The following is a 19,030-nucleotide window of genomic DNA, read 5'->3' as shown; positions in this document are numbered from 1 at the left end:
CGTGGTCCTATCACAGTCTGTAGTACCTCTGTGCAGAGAGAGGACGTTTTGGTTGGGAATGCATTATAAAGTCTCTGTATAGGACCCTTCACGCTCTCTCATTACAGAAGGGCACTGCAAGTATGACGCTGTCATCAAGGTGTACTAGAAATACACCGTACATAAAGCACATCATACCTGCTCCCAGGTACCAAAGTTGTGATAAACTCTGTGAAACGAATTAGTCCAGTTCTCCCCCTTCTTCCCCTCCTAGACCTCCTTTTATATTTTCCAAATATGAATCCTAGTAACTATACAGACACCAATCTCTTCTTCCCAAGGGAAGATGTACTGCTACTTCATCTTACAACAGCAACTTATGCTGAGCTTACTCTGACTTGAGTGCAAGTCAGATGTTTACAAAGGTGACAAACAGCTTTGTTCATCTGCCAGTTAGTCTGTTCTTCTATTAACAGAAGATAAGCCATGACCCAAAAAGACCTCAGTAAGGAGTGCACCAGCACTAGAGGAAAAGAGGCAATGGAAGCGAAGGGGAAGAGAGAGACGGAAACGAGGCAAGAAGCAAAACCAGGGACAAGGAGCCAGTGTTAGGAAAAGGCATACTTCTTACCTTAATTGCTTTGTGTGTGCTTAGCTTCTTCACCATTGACAGAAGCCAGATGCAAGCTGCCTGCCTAGTGTGCGGGTTCGGGCTGATGATGTGCTTGTTCAAAATAAGGTCCAGGACCCAGGGAACCACATCATTCACTTTCAAATCTACACGAAAGAAAGAAACAGGGAGGGGAGGGGGGAGCTTTGAGAATTATCCATACCCATTTTTAATGTCAAAATAATGTGCAGCAGCAATGAAAAACCTATTAAGCCCATGAGTACTCAGGTGGCACTTAAATCTCTGCTTATTTAGGAAAAGCCCTCACTGGAGTCACTGGAAAGTAAACACTGTCCTTCTAACCCTTCGTGAATGTGTTTCAGAGCCTATGGCCAAGACGAGGTACCATTCATATTACCTGTGACTCACAGCACTACTTTTTTTGTTTTGTAAGGACTCAAAATTTCTAGAGCAATGGCAGGGTTCAGTTTCTACCCCATGCTGTAAGTGCTCAGCTTCACGTACACTGGAGATCTAAGACCACCCTCTCACCATTAAAACACATGTTTGCAGGTCTGAGGCTTATATATACAGCTGCCTGGTTTGAAGTTAGCATTTTGTCATGCTTGTATTCCAATAGTACAGAACCTTAATTCTTACTTAGAATTTCTGCATTTAGTGCATGGAAATGTCACTTAATCATATCACTTGAAGCTGTTGGAAAACGCAATACAATTTTATAACCCTATTTTCCTAATGTCATTTTAAAAGATTCATGTATGTTAAGAACTAACACAACATGGCAAACCAATAAGAAAAAAATAAAACAAATATGGAGTCAAGCAGCAATGACATTTCATTAAGAAGCTATTAAAACAGCCCACAAAACGGTATCTTCTCCCCTCTGAGTAGATGGACTTGAAGAGGTGAAATGACCTGTATATAATACCACACACAAACACAAAATGTCTCTTATGTCTACTGTTATAAACCAAACGGCACAGAACTGAAGTTATGGAGCTCAGTTTTAGTCCAGGTGTTTCCCAAGCCAGCCTCCACAATAGGAACGCCTACCTGAAGGAGGGATATATTCCTCCTCTGTGACTGTCCATGCATCACGTGCAGCCACTGAGCTGGTTCCTACTGCAGCACTGGTAATGGCTTCACCAACTGTGAACTGCAGTTCTATTTGTTTGGCCTGGAAAACATATTAGAGCATCACGGACAATACTAACTCAACACACACCAAAATTTTCATAGTTAATATACAAACACACAGTCTCTCTCTCAACCCCAATTTTCAACACTAATTTGCAATAAGATCCACATATTTTGGTGAGCTTCTGACCCACTGAAATTGATGGAAAAAGAGGTGATGTCAAGCTCTCCAAAATGAATGGTAAAAGCTAAAATTTTCACATTTTTTTTAAAGCATACACAGTATTGAGTAATCTCTGCATAACTTCAACTAGTGAAAAGAAAGAACTGGATAGATAGGATGAAAATAAAACAGTTAGAATGAGACTGCCAGTGATTAATGAAAATTACTCCAGCTTTGTTATAGTACGTAGTAGTAAAGGGTCTCCTGTAATTCCATCCAGAAGCTGATCTTTTAAAAGATGCAGAAAACTCTTTTCACTTTAAAAGAATTCAGACAGTACTTTGTTTTGTTTCACTGTCCTTACACTATTCTCTGAGCCTTCAAGAACAGTATATGCAGAACTTTGCTACTTTCCTGTAATTATTTATGATGAATCTTGACTCGTAAGAACTCATTTCCATGCCTGCTGAGTACCTTCTAGATTGCTTTCCTTACTCTCTGGAAGGACAAAATGTTCAGGCACTTGGAAAAGTAAGCCCTTAGCTTCCTGCAATCTAAGATAAATTGGTTTTTTCAAGTACACCTTTTATAAAGGAAGTTGCAAAGTCCCCATGCAGTTACAGGAGAAAAACACAGCACTCAAACATCATTTTATGTATATGTACACAGTGCTCCTAGTATTCTAAGTATAGTGATAAGACAGTTGATTAACGACTTGAAAGAGTGGGTTTAGATTGGATATTAGGAAGAAATTCTTTACTGTGAGATAGTGAGGCCATGGCACAGGTTGCTGAGAGAAGTTGTGGCTACCCCACGCCTGGTAGCGTTCAAGGCCAGGTTGGACGGGGCATTAAGCAACCTGGTCTAGTGAGAGGTGTCCCTACCCATGGCAGGTAGATTGGAACTAGGTGATCTCTAAGGTCCCTTCCAACTCCAACCATTCTGTGATTCTTGCTTGTTTGATCACAGCAGATTGGAGGACTCAAAGAATGCCTGTCTATACTCAACAGCTGCTTCTACAATGCAGAATCCTATGTCAGTATGAGCAGCTAAAGGTAAAACAAGTTGCAAATGAAGAACATTAAAAAAGCTCCTCGATTATTTATTTTTGCTATCTGGCATACTGTAACACATGTAACAGCTGTGAAGTACTGTCCACTACAATGATGCATTAAGATGGAGAACAGATACATACACTCCTATAAACAAAGCTTCTAATTCAAGTGAGTTGTATTAGCAGATTTGGTTCAGATAAAATATGTGTACTTATATTACCTACTTTTAGGGTACTTTTGAAGGACAAAGTACAGACCTACGGCTTCATTACTATAAGATCTAAAGATTTTACATACACAGTGTGTAAAAAAAAATCCATAATCCTCCTGAAGGGGAATGTGCATTTTAGTCAGATTATGACGGAGACCTTGAATGCCAAGTTTTTAAACTGCGTGTAAAACACTGTGGTATAAAACATTTTAGCAGCCCAAAGTCTACCTCTGCTCTCTATTTCAAGGCAGCTTTAAAAAACCCAGAGGCACTATTACAAAAAGACGACTTCCCTTGTAAATCTGGCTCTAGAGTATATAAAAAGCATCCAAATAGAAATATTCACTGTAGTATAAAGGATAATATATTTATAGTGTCTCACCTCCACAGAATCCATTAAACCCTGCAACAGTAGCTTCTGGTGAGGAAAATCTTCATCTCCCACTGGGAAGTAACCTAATGTTTGTATTGCTCGTTCCTTCATCTTAAATACAAACAAAAAAACCAACACCGTCACACAACTCTCCTGTAAATTCAGGAGATACATTTTAAACCCACTATTTCTCACCCTTGCTGAAGTTCTGTTTAAGCTACCAGAAGTCACACAAGTTAGTGGCTTATTTGATCAGTACACCTCTCTTCCAAAACACAGGTCTCTGAGGATTACTTACAAGAAGATACTCCCCTTTTTCTTGAATTAAAATATGACTATTCATATTTTCATCCCTTAAGTCCCTACTTATAACTGCAGAAAGCACATGTGATCAACTGCTGGACAATATTGGAAGAATCCTTAGCCTAACTCTGACTCAATAAGGCGAACAACAAGCCTAATTCCCTTAAATGAGGTCGAGTTTGGCAGCAAATACATACACCTGGGGATGAAACATTCAAACATATTCAAAAATTAATCATAACACCACAACAAAATCTTGCCTTATTTGTTTCCTTGCTAGAAGGGATCCGGGCCAATAAACTTTCAACAAGTTGTAGCTTTGTAAATCCTGTTCCTTCATTGGGAATTGGCAGGGGGCCATTCCTGCCAATCTCTCCAAGAGCTGTACAAGCAGCCACCACAAGGAAGGGAGAGGTGCTGTCCAGGAAAGAACCTACAGGAAAAAGCAAAACAGAATGACTCAAATTTATACTATAGATTTAGCAGCTGGCAGGCACTTGTATTTTACCCATGCAAGAAGCAAAGCATTTATCTCCTCTAGAGCTGGTAGGAAGCATTATGCTAGAATAAAATCAAAGTGAAAGAAGAAACTGAAAGGAACTGAAGCAGTGGTACTGCACATAACTGTGCTATGTGGCTTGAGTTGAGTCCACCTAGGTTTTGTTGAAAAGGCTTATGTCCATATAACTTAACAGATTACATTCTTACATGCTTTAAATTCTATCACAAAAATTGAACTCAAGATTACAGTTCTATGGGCTGAGTATCTCAGAAAATATCAGAAAAATCAGAAAAACTCTTGGCCTCAAATGGATTGAGAAAACAACTGTTACATGCAGCAAAGTCTTACGCAAGAAGTTACCTATTGTCTCTGTTGTTGACTTTATAAGTTGTTCTTGTTCCGGCATGATTGCAGTGTTTGGTTGTTCTATGTCATGTAGCTCCATTGTTCTGATTTTCCCTTTGGCCAAGTACCTTCCTACTGTAAATCCCAAAGCCAACAAGGATCCATGTTGGACCTCCGGGCACTACAGACAACACCAACAGTGCAAAAAATCTCATTTTCAAAGTAAGTGACACTTTGCACAAAGCACTGATTTAAAAACACATATGGACATGCCAGATCAGAAGGCACCCTGAAGAATGCAGAGCTCTAACACATAAGGCAACAACAGACAGTTTGATATTGCTAGTGCTCTCTGAGGAGTGGAGCCCTTAAGACAAAATACAAAGGTAAACTAAGATAATACTACATTGTCTCTACTTAAAAAATGGACATACTCAGACTAAGGGGACAAATTGTACTCTGGTAAAAAGCAGAAAAGGAAAATTGCTCTAGATTTGCATTGCTAAGAATAAGAACACAGCTGGCCTACTGAAGACAATGCCTCTATACAGTTTGGTAGGCCACAAATGGTGAAACTTAATTATTACAATTAAATGTTAAGAAAGTCACTTTCTCCAATGCTGAGACTATCTAATGACAATGTTCATTTCTACAGGTGAATTCTATCAAAAGGATTTTGTGCAGAAACAAGGCTGTGAGATTTAAGTGCTACCTTGATTGGGGGAAAAAAAGGATGGGAGCAGGGGCTTAAACTTCAATTAGTTCGCACCTCTGTTTTGTATCACAAGCCTACAAAAAGTTGCACCAGTGCAACTGCACTGCCAGAATGGGACCTTTAACCTAGTTTGGCCAACAGGGACTGTTCCTTGGTGTGGTCTCACTACAGCAAAACCAGCAGAAGACGGGTCTACACTTAAGATATCCCTAGATGTACTGATTCAACTGGTTTTGTGCATTCGCAGCAAATAAGAGCTCTAACTGACTCAGATTCAAAAAGGCATAGGAACACCCTGCTTTTCTTTTTTCCCTTTCACAGTTCACACCGATGTTCTCAGACAGGTTCTGTGAAACTTCAACCACAGTTTCCTAGGTGACACGGGCAGAAAGCAGTAGTGGGGGGCTGGGACTTGTCTGTGCTGGCTTCATAACCACAGGAGCTACACCCTACATAAAACTGAGCAATGGCATGGCTTTGGCTCACAGGTACAGCTTTCATAGATTCAAAATAAATCATGTTTGTTAACTACAACATAAAGTGATAAGCACTTCTTGTCAGCATTTGAGCCTGTCACCTGCAATGTAAAATGGTGGCCCATAAAGTCCTTCAGAGAGACTGATACAAAAACATTTTCAAGAAATATAACCTGGAATGCTACTCCTTTCCCTCCCTTTTGGGATTCAAGACACCAGCACAGAAACTTGCCCAATTTGTTTACAGAACTCCTTTTCCATGCTTGTAGTGGCAAAATGGAAAGACAATAAAGAGGAAAGAAGCTGCTGGAGTGAAGGAAGGCAGGCAATCCCACTATGTAGAGATACAGATGTGGAGGGCTGCTGAGCAGTCCATGTGGAATGAGAGGGAAGAAGCCACAGCCCTAACTCAGCACAAGACCCTGAGGCAGTGAGGACCCAGGGGGCAGCTATGGCTCAGGAGGGAAAGAGTTAAACATTTAATAAGTTAAACATTTTCTAGGTTCTGTGGGTACCTGCAGATGCTCAAGAATAAGGAATTGGTAAACTGTTTGAAGAGGATAGTGTGATCCATTACCATTTAATGAGACATGGCTATTTAGCTGGTTAAAAACGGTAAAATGCACGACAGTGCTTTCCTTGGGACGTGCCTCCAGGAAACCCTCCTACTGATCTTAACAACAGCTTCAGGGATTAATTTATTTAAAGACCTGTTCCAGTCACCTACAACAAAAATCCCTTCTCACCGTCCTGTTGGAAGCCAGCTACTTAATTTTACACCCAGATTAAGGCTAATACAACCTTGACACTGTGAGATTCAAATATCTTATCTGTTACATGACATGAATAAAAACAAGGAGCAGACAAAGGAAGGTAGTTACATGGTTGTCTTTTGTCATCTTGATCAGCTGCTCCAAGGCCGCCCTAAGCTCATCTCCAGACATGGTAGACAGCACAACAGAATAAAACAGGGCTGCAAGCTCTCGCATTTCCTCTTTGTTAGTGTTCATCAGACTCTGTGGGAGTTTTAAAAAACAAAACCAAACCATGAAATATGGAAGCAGTTTCTTGTACAGGCCGTTGATAGAAAGATTCAATATACAGAGACAACTGTCATGTAGCTACATAAGTAGTTCTTAACTCAGAAACCACTCTTTAAACCAACAGCATTATCAATTTGTGAGAAACAAAGCCCTCAATTCAGCAAAGCATTCATTACACACTCAGCTTTCTGGAGGAAGATGACACTAGCCACAAAAGGGCCACCCATCAGTTCTGTGTCAAAATATGTGGATCAAATTCCTGCCCAAATTTTGTCTTCAGCTTAGAGCTCTCACATTTTGCATCCACACTGAGCTAAAAAAACTCACAGCCTAAATCCACTATTTCTCCAAAGCTACCAGAGGCTTCCATACCCCCCCAAAGGGGGGAAAAGGCCCAAGAGGGTTAAATCACTTAAATGCAACTGTGACCAAAAAAAAAAAAAAAAAAAAAAAAGCTAAATTATCCGCTTTGGAAGTGAGATCTTGTATTATCTAAGTAAATTGTTAAAAAGTTGACTTTTGAAAGCCTTGGGTCATTTCTTACAATAATCTTACCTCTGCCAGTAACTTGATGCATAATGTAACACACTCCCATGAAAAATTCATACCCAAATCTTTGAATGGCTTGGGCCACCACAAAGAAAGGAAAATGAGCCAAGCAAGCAAACAAGAAATGACCTCTGTCAGCCTCATGAAACATAACACTAACTTCATCTCCAAGCTTGCGTGAGATCACAAAGCTGATTTCTAACAAACTCCTGAACCTTGGCAAGGTTCCTTTCCCTTAGCAAGGCAAAAAACACAAAAAGGATAATTTACAACAGTGTTTCTGAAACTAGATATTATCAGTAACCACCCCTAGAAGCTTAATTTTACAAATGGACACCAGGCCAAAGAAAAAAGAAGGCTTTTCTAAAAATGATGAGGAATACTGAAAAGGAGAATGTTTTTAAGTACTCTCCTTTGCAGTTCATACCTGCATGAACTGCATACCTCATGCACGTAAATGAGACGCAATAAACCGCACACAGTGCAATGTAGCACAGATATTATCAGGAGAAACTACTCGAACACACTCTATTTTTTTTTAACCTGTAAGTATTTGTTTCTGCCAGATTCCCCCAATGAAAGGAAAGGCAACCTGCAAGAGCTTCAAAAATCCTGGATACTTCAAGCAAATTCATGAAAAAGCACAAAGTTATCTGAAAAAAGAATCTAGGGAAAGCAGAATTCTCTTTGCCTTATTCCCAAGCAGGCTCCAGTTTATGGGGTTTTTTTTGTTTGTTTTGGTTGAGGCTAATAAATAAAAAAACTCCAAAGAAAGGCCTCTAAAACAATTAGGGATCAAATTAATCTCCTTTTCTGAGAAGCCACTCACATCTTCCCATTAAAACATTCCATTGTTAAACATTTTTTTCAAAAATGTGCAGAATTTTGTTTTCAGTCGTCTTTTGCAGAGAAAAAACTGGCTGACTATGTCAACAGGACCGATAACATAAATTACCCAGATCAGTAAACAAGGTCAAGGGACAAAATCAGTAACACCAAAGAACTAAAAAACTAAAAAGTAATTTTCCCCCTCCTGGTACATATAACATCTCATGAGGTGTTGACTCTAAGTATAAATACCGGACTTCAGATTAAGTGCATACTTGGAAATAATATTCTGTTTCACCGTGAGACCTAGGCCAGATTTTGATAATGCCAAATCCCATCCAACCAAAACAAAAGAAAAAAAAAGGGGGGGGGTGTTCAGTATACCTTTATCCAATCCATTTTGTCTACAAATCTGGTGGCTAGTTTTTCTGGATACACTGACACAACTTCTAGAAGACAATACATGACTGGCAAACCTAAGCAGTAATTAAAGAATCATGTTATTAAACAACTCCAGTATTTAAAACAATCTAACAATCACCGGTAAAAAGAGGTTAAAAAGTATCAGGCATTTCAAAGCATTCATCTGCAATTCACTAAGGATAACAAACAATACAGAATAATAAGGTACAGTATTTCTTAGAAATATTAGGGAAGCCAATAAAAGCAAACACTCTGGTAGCAATTTGTTCTAAACACATTCAAGTGTTTTAGACTACACTGGCAGATAGACTATTATCAGAGTGAGGAAGACAGCATTCACTGGTAAGGAAGCTGTTACAGACAACGTTTTCACAATTTTACACTATTATGTCAAATGATGCTGCAATTTTACCACCCTGCTTTCTCCCATCTACATAATAGCATAGAAGAAAACAAGCTAAAGTAAAGAGTATATAGTCCATGTTGCAAGTCTGTAACAGGTGTAGCCAAGTTCAAAGCACTAGGCAACTCATTTCTAGTAAAGGAAGACATTTTTTTCTTCAGGATGCTGCTGCACACAGCTTCTTACCTCCAACACCAGCTAAGAGCTGCTGAAGAAGGCCAATATATATATGTACAGGGTTGGTTTCTGCACTTTTTGAAGAGGACGAGGAGGAGAAAGTTATGTGGTTGCCAGACATGAGGTTTCTTATGTAACGTCCAATGGCTGGAGCATGATCTTGCATATCTGCCAAGCTCTGTGAGGTTGGCACCACACCAGCACTATGAGCAAGACACATCCGCAGATACAGAACTATCTAAGTAGAGGAGAAAAAAACACAGGATACTGAGTGCAGAAGTGCTTGAAAAACCACAGAGGAGAAAAAAGAGCAGAGAATATGCTATATTTAATGTAACCAAAACTAGACAGTTTCTTCTTTAACTAAATCTAGACAGAAGAGTCAGCGTAGACACAAGAACAAATATAAAGTGTAACACATCTCAGGGCCAGTTTCTGTGATACACCTCTGTAAGCAGGCATCCCTAGGGTGCCTGCATCACTCTCTAAAGATTAAATCATATGCAGACTTTTGGTTTATCATCAGCTGATGCAACCTCCTTGCAAGCAGTTCAGCCTGTACCCTATACCAATTTGGCAAATGCAAGGCAACACACTGCTAATACAGATCTTGCTTCCCATCTGACTTTGTGTCTACAGGTCTCTGAAGCCTGGCAATCTGTTATGAAAAGAACAGCCTCAAGGAGCATAACAGGAGTTCTGCACAGGACTTCCAGTTTCTCCTTCTGACATGCTCCTACACTACATATGCTGTGAAAGCAGTGGAGCAACCCTCTCAGAAACATTCCTCCCAATCCCCCCTGAAAATCCTGTTCAGACTGCCATTTAAGGATGAAGGATGGAGAGTTAACTCCAATATCTGTTTAAAAGAATTTTAAAATGTAGGTGACTTATCATAGCTATTAGCTTCTTGCAGTATTTCCTAAACGAATAATAATGGTACGCATATCTAAGGAAGTAAATTCAGACAGTTACCTCTCCAAATGTGGCAGGATTAAAAGGCAACGCTGCAGTTCCAGTCATATATTTAGCAGGGGTTTTCATTCGGTGAGAGGCCTAAACAACAGAGTATATTAAGAGTGGAACATTCAGACCAATAACGGCAGAGGTGTTGGAAAGGTCCATGAAATTTTGTTGATCTGACTGTGTTAATCCTCCACTTAGCAACTAATAAATGTACAACAGCTCTGTAACAAGAAGGGCACAGTGCACTTGGAAATGGTACAGTTCAAGTCAATCTACTTTACTATCAACTTAGAATGTGGAAACTGAATTCATGAGAGGGAATGGAAGGGGAAGCTGGAAGAGTAAAATGGTCTTTCTTCCCTTTAGGGAAAAAAGAAGTGCTTTAGAATTTAAAAACAAAATACCTCAAACTTTCAAACTCTGAAGTGCCCCACTGACAGGCAGCCAGGAAGTTTTGAGAGGGCAGCTCTGCCCGGAGAGGCTGCAGAGCAGCCAGACTTCCCCAGTAGTGTGAGGTGGGTGCTCTGTGCTGCACCAGCCAAACCCAGGGAGTCTCTCAGACTCTGCAGGTGGAAGGCTGCTGCGGCAAGTGAGCAAATTCTTTCCATGTAAAATGCTAGCTATGACAACCAGGAATATTCTATAAGAAAAACATCTGAACAGGAGGCTTCCAGTGAAACCCACTGCAAATGTTGCAGAAAAGCATGAACATATTAAATACATATTTATATATGCACATCAGTGCAGGGCTCGATTCAGCTAGGCAGCCTTGCATGTGAATGAACACACAATTGCAGATCTCAACAGACCCTCACTTATCTGAGATATTTTGCTGCATTGTAATTTCAGGGACATCCAGAATCATTATGGAAAACCTGAATTAGTGAACAGAAGGTGACTTCCTTGAAGAATGGGTTCCCATTCACACTTAGCAGATGGGTCCCACTCTTTCACACACACGTTCTTGCAGGGGGAGAGGGGGAGAGAAGGATCGTGCTAATTCATGCAGGAAAGCCATTTTGCATCTCAGCCAGCTGCGCCAAGCAATGCGTACAGAAGTCTCAAACATCTCTTAACACTCACAGGTTATTGATGATGTGTGAAAATTCACATTTAGAGATAACTAATCAGACTAATGCATCTCCCGGATTTTGAAGTACACCTTCAGGAATGTAGGGGAGATCTGAAAAGTGCTCAAAAATTCTTCTTGATGTTTCCTCATGAGTGAGGGAATCTTGCTTTTCTCAGCAGTGATTAAATTACACTGATCCATAGTTATTAAGTGACATTACAGATGTTAAAGAAAATTTTAAAATTATCTACAAAGGGACACGCACTAAAACTCAATCTTGGTTTCTTAACTTTTAAATACATATTTAAATGACCATACATACAAATAAATATGTGTTTATTTAAATATATATTTTTAAAATACATATTTATTTATAATATAAAGATATTTATATTACAAAATTATTGTAAACAGTACTATAAATATTATTTATATCATATATAAATATTATTGTATAAATATAATATTTAAATACATATTTCAATAACCAGTTAAATAACCATTAAAAAAAAACCTGCTAATGATTCTCCACATCTTTACAGTTTACAAACCCACAACAGCTACTCTACACGGAAGTGTGTAACACAGAATACATTTCAACACTTCTCCAGACGAGCTCTCATTGCAAACAGTGAGGGTAAACTGAGTGGCACAGTTTTTGGCACATCACTCCACTAAACTTGTGAAAAGCTACTCACGTGGCCATTATGCCCATAAATTGCAGTGAAGATGAAAAATTAGGCCTAAAATTAAGTCAACAAATCAGACTTTTTTACTTGTTCCAGTATCTCCTTTATGGTACAGAATCTTTTTCCTGTTTTATGCGCATTATTTTTCTCCGGGTCGAAAAGAAAATGGTCCTCCTGTGCCTTCACAACACATTTGTGAGCAAGCCCTATTTGTGAAATATGCCGGATTATCAGGCTTGAATTCTGGACTCACCGTTCTACACATCATTTGCACAAATTCAACAAAGCAAAATACTCCCTTTGCTCAAGGATCTGCTTCATTACTTAACACTTAGATCTCTTGCAATTACTGCCAGCACAAATTAATGAGTGTTAATCTTGGCAACGCAATACCATGTGTGGTCCTCTCTGTGATTTTCGCTAACTTTGTTCCTTGGGGTAGGTGAGGGAGACAGACACAGGGAAAAGACCACACTTACCACATGCCTGAGCATCAGATATGTATTTGTAATTTATTGAGACAGAAGCATCATACCTTGTCTTGAATGTAAAGGACCATTTCAGGGAAGGAAGGCAGCTGCTTCCCAGAACTCTCCTTTTCATTTTTTCCAGAAAATGTTCTCAGTACCCGCTGGGCTTCTGCATGTACCTCCTCCCGTCTTTCACAAGAAAAGATGAAAAACAGACATTATTTGGATAGAACAAATGGCCTCTAATGATCAGTAAGGTGTGTTGGGAAGCTGGAGGAGAGAGAAGTTTTTTAAATGAGATGTGAGAGGTTTTTTTGAAAAGAAGAAGAAAAAAAATCTTGCATTAGAACTTTTAATGATTTGTTTTCTTTAGAGAGGGGAAAGAAAAAAAGAATAGTAATGAATGCCCTCTGCAAAACCACCTGTTTGAGCTCATTCTGCTGCTCTTACATACTTCTACCGTTCATAAGCAGTTCTTGGTTCCCACATCTTTGTCTTCCTATCTGCTACTCTTTATCACTTCCTATAGTCAAGCTTCAGCTAACACCTACCAGGTTTATCATTATCTCCTTAACAGCATCTAACTATTCCTGAAACAGTGCTGACACTGCAGTGACAGAGCTGTTTGTTGCAATTGATCCATTTAGCTTTCCTTATTTACATAATAGCTACTTACATCAAAAATTGAGCAATTAAATTAAGTAGGAAAAATCCCCATCACTTACACTGCAGCACCAGAAAACTGCAAATGAAATGATTAGTGTAATTTAACAAGTCACCTACACCTCAGCAGAGTGCGGCAACTCTCACAAGTGCATGCTCTTGACTCTACAAGTACCAGCTGAAAATAGATTGATAAAATTTGCCAGGAAAAAATAATTCCTACCCACTGCAAAACTGACTTCAGTTAGTGCACTTCTACTTTGCAATTGGAACTGATCATTAAATATGAAGTGCTCTAGTGACAGCACTTCATCTGAAACAAGAAAAACAATCCAAAGCAAAGGCTATCACAGAGTAACAGTTCTCCATAGAACTGCCAAGAATGTCCCTGTGCATACAGTGATTTCTGAACTACCATATTTGATCTTCTGTAAGTTATTTATGTGCAGACTTACATACAAACGCATATAGAGGCATTCATATTTAATCCAAATATATACTGGATGCAAATATATGTGTGCATGAGCATACATACACACACACATATATATATGAACATAACTTGTAGAGGAAAATAACTTACGGGTCTCCTGCAGCTAAGAGAAGCAGGTATCTGGAAGGGATATGATCTGGAGGGAACACCGTGCTAGCGAATTTCACAGCCACCTGACGTACCTGAACTTCAGGCTTAAAGGGAAAAGACACAAACATATGGTTGAGTTTTAAATGACAGCACTAATGACTTGCACTCACCACTTTTACGTCATTAGTCGACTGTTTTGTCCTTTGGTACCAACATGACTCAAGGAGTTTAGACATTTTGAGACACTGTTCGTGCTAACTCTTCATATGGCAGGAGGTGGGGAAAAGCCTCTCATATACACACAAGTGGGGAATGAAATGTTTAATTAAATACTGGCACATTTTGGGGAATCGTAAATCAGGGTTATGACACTCTTGGACAACTGAACTGTTCCAATCCAGGCAATTTTGAAATTAATATAACATACATCATCTATTCACAGAAAAAGCTATGTTTTGGAGCAGCACAGCCAGAGGTAGAAAAGAAACATGAGCCTAGGGCGGTCATTCTGTCTACAAGGTCTGTACTCTCTAAAGAGAGTCTCCAAAATCTATTGCCTGGAGATCAAGATCCCTTGAGCAAAAGAGGCAAGAGTCAACAGCAAGAAAACAGTTTCTTACACAAGAAATACATATACCTCCTAAGTATATATATATATCCACACAAAAACAGAGTGTACAAAAAACACCTTCTGAAAATTCAGATCTCTGGGGTATTATGAACCCAAAGAAGGTACTAAGTAAAGTAAGAGAGTCAGTAAAGTGTGGTTTACTCTAGCCTAGCGTCTCAAGGCTGAAGCTCCCAGGAGCCTTGAGGAAGTTCCCAGGAGCCTTGTGTCAGAAATCACATAGCCCACTGAAACCCCACTTAGTGAATGATCCCTTCTACCAAACTCTTCTCTCTCAAAGCATTTCAGAAGACACTGTCCTTGAAGAATCTACTTCTCAGAAGTTGCCTTACAAGGAGACTAGGAGAAACATACAGTGCAATTGCAACGGATTTGTTTGTTTGCTAAACACAACTCAAATAGAGAACTGCACTGTCACCTTCCTTGCAGCCACTGAGTCATATTAAAAATACTTTATTTGAACATACACACTCCCTCCTTCTTGTAGACAGGCCAATACACTCAGCAAGAAAAGGGAGACTTATTCCAAAAGTATCTAACAGGAAGTGTCAGGAAACAGGAAAACAATTAATAGCGCTTTTTTTTAAGGTATGCAATTTTGACTCCACTGAAAATACCTTTATTAAATAAGAAGCTACAAGAGCTTCCATTAGGGTACGCTGGGCTCCTTCCAAGTTACTATATGCTCCAACCATCATAGACAACGCCTCCTGAATGGCAAGTCTAGTATCAGCATCTTCCTGCAGCACAAAACCAAGAGTTTTCACTTTACAGAGTGTAGTGGCAAGAATTAAGCAAAACTAGCAAAAAACATTAATTATTCCACAAAGCCCCACCAGTACCCACCTTGCATAAAGCTTCAAAAAACTGCTGTACCAGTGCTATATCCTTGGTAAACAGCTGAGGCATTCGGCTGAAACAAGATATTTTAATTCATGAAGTTTTTGGTTCTTTCAACTGAAATCCTTCACATTTGGTCTTCCTCTTATCCCACATTACAATGGCCAAACAATTAGAATTAGCACAGAGTTTGCCTTATCTTAGCCATACCCACCATAAAACAGCACACTCTTCCTCCCTTAACACAGTTTGGAAAGCGAAACATTCTACGGATAATCACTTGGATCACCAGCCCATGACACTGAACATAACACTTGTTCAGCTTCAAGCCCTCTGGTCTTCGCTGTATATTTCTTAAATTTATGTTTCTGGTAATCTCAAAAGTGAAACTGTTTCTTAAATTCCGTTCACAATTCATGAGCTGCCATTAATCACTGCTAGAGAAACCATCAACTAAAACATATTTGTTTTTACATCTCTGGAGATGTCACAAGAAGAATGCTTTTCTCTGCATCATGCACTCAGCTGCAAAACTGGCAGGTGGCATAAAGCTTGCTGCTGATAAATTAACTGATTACTCGGGAAAAATTATTCAATGTACCATTGCTTAAATGGTGCTTCAGTTACCTGGACAGTTTTCCAACCGCTGAATATGCCATTGACAGCAGTTTCGAATCCTTGAATGATAAAACAATAAACAAAACTCAGCAAAACCTTAGAAATACATGACGGCATATTTTTTATGATTAAACATTAACTTTAAAGTCTGCCTACAAACTGCTCAAACAGCCTTTCATGGAAAAACAATCCTGAAACATAAAATATTCCTATCCAAAAACAAAAGCATTCTATAGGAACAGAGAAAGTACACTTTTCTCCAAGAAACAGAACAGCAAATAGTGACAAAATGTAAATGTCCCTTTTGGTGTCACCTAATCACATTTTATTTCAAGAGCGACAGATAAGGAGTAGCAGAGGGACAGAAACCTTCCACCAGACCTAAACAGCAGCTGTAAACAAAAGCAGCTGTTTGCACAATGGATCCTGCGGCACATTTATATATGGGTTTACTATCTCCTGAACACTCCTTTCTCATGCCCTTCCCCATGGCATGGGCGGCCCATACATTCAAGCACCAACTCAGGCCAGAAGGTCACATTCAACAGTTCAAATGAAGCAGCAAGAGGTTCAAAGCTGCAGAAAGGGTTATCTGCAACATCAGCCCTTTTTAAGGTACATGTAGGGGTATTGTGTGGAATTTGCCTTCTGAAATTGCACTGGAAACACCTCGCCAGGCCAGACTGGCATTTGCAGTTCTGTTTGTTAACACCCTTCTCATCGCAATACCATCTCTGGACAGGTAGGATGGAAAGTGTTACAAGCAGGCTGTTTATCGCAACAGGATAGACACCCAGCGCTGAGGTGTGGTGCTCCAGAGTAACAGCAGCAACATACTACTTTGGTCTCACTCTTTAGAATACCAACAGTATTATTTCCTGTGATTTTGTAAATAGTGCCCAAGCACCTATCTGTAGGTGTCAAACAAATAAAAAAGTTTTCCTCTACAGCCTTCTAAAATATTTGCTTCTCTTCCAACAAAAATTCTTAAAAGGGATCCTTTCCCAGCTATCCCAGGCAAACACCACAAAAAGATTCATCAGTTTCCATCATAAACGTATTTGTCTTTTCATAAAATTATCTGAATAATTACAGTAAAGAACCTTTCATCTTACCTCTTTGTATTCATTGATCAGCTTTGTAAGTCCATTTAAAAGCATTGGGCCCAATGGCTTTATTTTACTCTCTGGACAACTGCAATTAAAAGCATCAACAAACAAAACATTATCTTTAGCATCCCTTAAAAGTATCTTCTCTAATGTCACTTTTTCTCAACTGAAAAAATGGAGAAATTACAGCTTACTGTGTGCAAGGACAGACATGGAACTACCAGGATTAATTAAAAAAAACATTACTTCCTATGAGTTTTAGTATTTCTTGGTTCAGTTATATATTTATTATAAATAGAGTGGTTTCTGGGCAAATAGCTAGAAAAACACTGTGCTCTCTGAATTACTTACATGATACAAATATGATGCACAAACTGCAATGACAGACTTCTCAGTTTTGCATTTGTGTTTGCACCAAAGAGTCCATCGTAAACCACCTGACCAAATGGGAGAAGGAGAAGATCAGAGTGTGTCTGGCTTCATTTTCAAAGGTTTTCCAATTCCCCCTCTCCTCTAAACACTACCATCAGTAACAATTCTTCCTTTTTCTAGGTACTAGAGGAACTGTATTACCAAGCTCATTAGGAAAAGCATTTCTGGAACATAAACATTACCTGAATGTTAGCTGGAAACATTTCTGCAGCTTGCCTGGATCGCAGAAGATGAGGAACTATTTTTAATTTCACACGGGTGCTGACTGATTCTCGTTTCATTTCTGGTTTGAGAACAGATCCCTGTCAGAAACAGAGATGAAATAGAGCATCTTTGGACAGCAGTACTTTTAAGTTAGCTTAATAACCTTCTACTGCAAATCAGAACACAGTGGGTCAGAGAAAAAAATTATTCAATAGCACAAATGTTCAGTGAAAGCAGAGATCAAAGGAAGTGACAGATTTAAGAAATAAATGTATATCTTCTTCAAATAAAATAAGGCAACTAAAATTACTTCTTCAGAAATTAAGAAGACATGCAACTCTGAAGGCAAATCTTACCTCCTTGGTTTTCAGTGGTATATCCCCAAGATACACTTTATACATTTTGTTGATGATAGCAGGATTATTCCAGTCAATTAAACTGAAGAAAGAAACCACATTGAACAGCAACATGTTATGATTCTGACCTCTGATTGCTTCTCAAAATATATGTGGTTTACAGCATTTTGCATCATATTCACATTCCTCCTAAAGTTTAAACAGAACTGGTTTGATTTGTAACCACTCTTCCCACATATATATAATCATAAAGAATGTGAAGTGATTACACTTGCAATTTCTGACAACATATTATCAAATAATTTGTGAGAAATCTACGTGTTCCCTTCTCTCTCACTGAAATAAGATATATAGACCACTAATCTACCAACTGAATACAGAATGGTAAGCTATGAACTAGCATACATTTCTTATAAAACACACTTAATATTACATATTAACATGCATTTCATCCACACAGTTATTTTGTTAAATAGTTTAGGTTAAACAGTCCTACAGAAGCTACCTGCACATTTCAAAGACAGGCATGTCTTGCTCCCTCGTCCTACATGAGCCAGGAACCCTCGCACGATCAGTGTCTCAGCCAATAGTACCAACAGCCATTACTCTGGCCCCATGACGAGTTAAAGACAGAAGCATTGTCTTTAAATGATGAAAGGTGAACTGCAGCCAAGATGAAGTTTTAATAATGCAGAGAACAGTAGCTGCCAACTTCCTAGACTATGATCCATTTCACAATTATTGTCTTTACTCTCTTAATAAATTAAATGAAAATATACTTTTCTGAGAATCATTTCCTAGGGCTTTATTGGCCACTGAGAATACACAGAGGGTAACGTGGAAACTACTGATATTCTCTACCATTTGGTAAGAAAGTGGTTCAAAAGCAATACTAAAAAAAAATATCAAAACCACACAGCTAAAGCTGTCAGTTCCAGAGCCAAGTGATGTTCCCAGGTGGTGAGCCAAGCCATTCCCAGCCTGGTGTGAATCCATGGCAGCTTCACAGGTACACAGGGGACTGCAGCCTTCCTCCTTTCAGAGCACACCTTCTCTATAGCATTACATTCATTGCAGCTAGCTTAAG

The 19,030-nt window shown here is 39.1% G+C and overlaps 1 protein-coding gene across 2 annotated transcripts in view; it reads right to left on the bottom strand.

Annotated features, from left to right (window-relative positions):
• The window catches only part of ECPAS (Ecm29 proteasome adaptor and scaffold), a 59,057-nt gene that overhangs the window by 21,550 nt on the left and 18,477 nt on the right, over positions 1 to 19,030 (bottom strand). For both annotated transcript variants that reach the window (XM_027910322.1, XM_027910261.1), the window contains exons 8-25: positions 17,944 to 18,025; positions 17,566 to 17,685; positions 17,303 to 17,388; positions 16,958 to 17,036; positions 15,852 to 15,901; positions 15,231 to 15,297; positions 15,002 to 15,124; positions 13,757 to 13,860; positions 12,576 to 12,699; positions 10,289 to 10,369; positions 9,323 to 9,551; positions 8,695 to 8,786; positions 6,772 to 6,906; positions 4,715 to 4,880; positions 4,113 to 4,285; positions 3,559 to 3,660; positions 1,664 to 1,787; positions 611 to 756 (exon numbers count right to left, since the gene is read on the bottom strand). In XM_027910322.1, the coding sequence (XP_027766123.1) occupies positions 611 to 756; positions 1,664 to 1,787; positions 3,559 to 3,660; positions 4,113 to 4,285; positions 4,715 to 4,880; positions 6,772 to 6,906; positions 8,695 to 8,786; positions 9,323 to 9,551; positions 10,289 to 10,369; positions 12,576 to 12,699; positions 13,757 to 13,860; positions 15,002 to 15,124; positions 15,231 to 15,297; positions 15,852 to 15,901; positions 16,958 to 17,036; positions 17,303 to 17,388; positions 17,566 to 17,685; positions 17,944 to 18,025 (2,083 nt within the window). The remainder of the gene's footprint in view (positions 1 to 610; positions 757 to 1,663; positions 1,788 to 3,558; positions 3,661 to 4,112; positions 4,286 to 4,714; positions 4,881 to 6,771; positions 6,907 to 8,694; positions 8,787 to 9,322; positions 9,552 to 10,288; positions 10,370 to 12,575; positions 12,700 to 13,756; positions 13,861 to 15,001; positions 15,125 to 15,230; positions 15,298 to 15,851; positions 15,902 to 16,957; positions 17,037 to 17,302; positions 17,389 to 17,565; positions 17,686 to 17,943; positions 18,026 to 19,030) is intronic.

Source organism: Empidonax traillii, unplaced genomic scaffold (assembly GCF_003031625.1).
Source record: "Empidonax traillii isolate 1590-97213 ecotype Southwest subspecies unplaced genomic scaffold, ASM303162v1 scaffold3:size4013460, whole genome shotgun sequence".
Classification (NCBI taxonomy): domain Eukaryota; kingdom Metazoa; phylum Chordata; class Aves; order Passeriformes; family Tyrannidae; genus Empidonax; species Empidonax traillii.
The sequence above is the reverse complement of the archived record's forward strand: the minus strand, read 5'-3'. Positions and strand labels throughout refer to the sequence as shown.